Here is a 2,932-nt window from a genome sequence, read left to right on the forward strand (position 1 = left end):
GGCATGTGGGTTTTGTGGACGGAAATTCTTCGTACACTGGGCTGGGCCCAAATTTAATTGTTTGGATTATCTTGCTGGGCCCCAAATTCTGGACGCGCTCTTATGGAAAAATGTGACACGTGTCAGAAAGATAGTTTTTAGATCAAACGGAGCCACTAATTTTGTAGGGCAATATAGATAAAGATCCAGAGCCAAAAAAAAGATAGATTTTATATATGCATAATTACATTTATTGTGTGAACAGAAGTAATTTATGTGTGTACAGCAAATAGTTAATGCTTACTAAATTACAGTGTATTTTTTGAATTTTTAATTCTGAAATTTAATGGACATTTTTTTATGCTTGATTCGGTATTTTAGAAATTTCTCTAAACAAAGCTCCATTGAAAAAAACTGTAAAATAAATTCTAAGCAAAAATGGGTTCTCACTTCTCCTGGTACTTGTACAGCTGTAAGCGCTGGAACTAGCTCGGAGAGTTTGGGAATAGGATTCAGCTTCCGCGTCATGATATTATCTATTTATTTATTTATTTGTTAAGGATGATAAACCCTATTACACACCTGTAGATATTGACCATAGTATATTTGGCATTTGATGGTGATGGCTCACATGTCAGATGTAATGAAATGAAAGTTCAAAGAACCCATTCCATGTTGATAAAACATGAATTAATGATACAATATCAACACTGGATTTAAAAGCCAAAAGGCAGGAACAAAATGCCAAACCTTTTATTATAGCAAAACTGAATAATTGCTGACCAAAAAAGCCATGGCCGTCGTCCACCACCAGAGTGGAGTGACATATGAATGATATTATTACAAATACTTTGATGATTATATAAAAATTTGAGATATATTGCAGAGAGAGAGAATAATAGTATATTCCTACTTTTTTTGCCAAGGGTTGTCTCCGTAGTAATAAGCAGTGCCGACCATAAGAGCGACGGTCGCGCCTTGTGCTACCACACGAGCTCTCATCAGAGTCTGTCCCAGCTGAGAGTTTCCTCTCCTGAAGCTTACTAGACCCGCCGTTAAAATCCCCGCTGTAAATAATGCCCCTATAAAAACATTAAATTAATTTACAAGCCGATCGGTGTCAATCAGATTTTCTCTTCGGAGAAAATGGCAAAAAATTCACAAAATTAAATAAATTAGCCGATCGGTGTCAATCGGGTTTTCTCTTCTGAGGAAATGGTGAAACATAATTTTATTTTTTAATGACAATCAGAATAACAAAATTTCAACCTTGTAGGAACAAACTCTCGAGGAAATGCACTAGATTTTAGATCACCCGCTAGTGGTCAGATATTCTTCGCAAGACGATAAAACAAACTATAAACCTAATTTTCTTCTCAAAGGACGACCTTTAGCAATGAAATGCTCTAACTTCATGGCAAAAGACTCGGATAAAAAATAAATAAATAAATAAATAAAAAACCCCAGCTCGTTCAGTAATTGGCTTCAAAAGCCAATCTAGAGAGAAATGTAAAGCCCCTAGAAAAATACAGAAGAATCAACATGCCCAATTAGAGACTCTTTTCAAACTTACAATTTCATACAACGACCTAAGCGCTATTCTCATCAGTTTCTTTTCCCTAGGCCAGAACTTGAATTGTACTTCACAGACACGATTACAAAGCTAACTAAGCAATGCTAACCAAACAACGCTCAATACGGACTCCAAATCACATTCTTCGACAAAGCTGAGTCTAAGAACTGATTTTAAAATATTTTCCAATCTTCTAAAAAAATTCAAGCTATGCATATCATCAACGCGCTAGACTATGATTCGATACAACATCCGTTTGAATGAAACAACATTGTCAGTGTTCTTACTTATGCGAACCCAAAAGTCTAGATCAAAGGGGTACAATGATTCCTTATCTTTCATTACAGTCATTGCTCAAAACTTCCCATACTAGAGAGATAATCAGGAAAATTCTAATAACTCTGATGAGAACCCGATGTTTACGATTAAGGGAAACAAGTATACAAAAATTAAAAATTCCTCCGAATCCACATACACGCATAAATCTAAATTTCAAGCGAAAACCTAATTCAAGAACCCAGCATTGTCACTTCACCCGAAATTATCATATCCCCATTGGAACTCTAGAATCATAAAAATTATATAAAAAAAAAAAACTAACAACCTAATCGAATTAGGTGAGTGAATGATTATATGCGGCGAGAGATTGAAGGTTACCAATTGGGACCAGAGGGCTTCGAATATCTTTCTTCTCCTCCCAGAAAATCTCGTAATCAGGCTCGGCCAAACCCATCTTCTCCGGCTGGAATTATGTGTGATTCCGAGAGAAAAAATAATTATATAGCTCTGCTCTACCTTTCTCTTCTGTACAGCGCGAACGATCAAACAAAATATTAAAAATTAAAAATGTTTCAAAACTAGAAAGAGGAACGAATTTGGGGGTTTCGCGAGAGAGACCCGAAAGATCGTTTCCGGGTCGGTTGGTCCGAGTTGAAATATTAGGACTTGGGAGAAGGAAAGGATTATATTGCCCCACGGCGAAGGGAATGGGAATTGAACGTGGATAAGTGTAAACCACAAAAATGTGCGAGTTTTTTTAGTAAATATTTATTTTTGAGATTTTTAATTTTATATTTAAATAACTTGCAAATGCTGTTTAATCCGCATATAATTGCATGGGAAAATAACACATTTATACCCTGTGTTTTAGTGAAATGTCGAGTTTAACCTTCGGTTTTCAAAAATATCGAGTTCATACCCTCTGTTTTACTAAAATAACGAAATTATACCGTTTGTTTAACTAAAATGACGAAATTATACCCTAAAATAGACAACAGTGTCACGAATATTCTTTTTATTGACTTTTCATTGACGTTGACTATAATATTTATATATAAACACCAATTATCTTTAGTCATTCGCGCCATATATGTAATTTAT

General features: G+C 35.1%; 1 protein-coding gene across 2 annotated transcripts; it reads right to left on the minus strand.

Annotated features, from left to right (window-relative positions):
* Positions 1–694: 694 nt before the first annotated feature.
* On the minus strand, positions 695–2,545 carry LOC149383679 (RING-H2 finger protein ATL48-like). Of its 2 annotated transcripts, XM_089628274.1 has the most exons (3): positions 2,450–2,545; positions 2,210–2,356; positions 695–1,061 (listed from the first exon to the last, which is right to left on the minus strand). In XM_089628274.1, the coding sequence occupies exons 2-3, from the start codon at positions 2,283–2,285 to the stop codon at positions 889–891; spliced, it is 249 nt and encodes an 82-aa protein (XP_089484400.1). In that variant the 5' UTR covers positions 2,286–2,356; positions 2,450–2,545; the 3' UTR covers positions 695–888. The 2 variants fall into 2 exon arrangements, with proteins under 2 accessions (XP_089484400.1, XP_089484399.1); XM_089628273.1 differs by having other exon boundaries at positions 2,210–2,514.
* Between the last annotated feature and the right edge of the window lie 387 nt (positions 2,546–2,932).

This window comes from Urtica dioica, chromosome 10, assembly GCF_054948205.1.
Source record: "Urtica dioica subsp. dioica isolate 48M chromosome 10, U.dioica_male_clone48M_v1_H2, whole genome shotgun sequence".
NCBI lineage: Eukaryota > Viridiplantae > Streptophyta > Magnoliopsida > Rosales > Urticaceae > Urtica > Urtica dioica.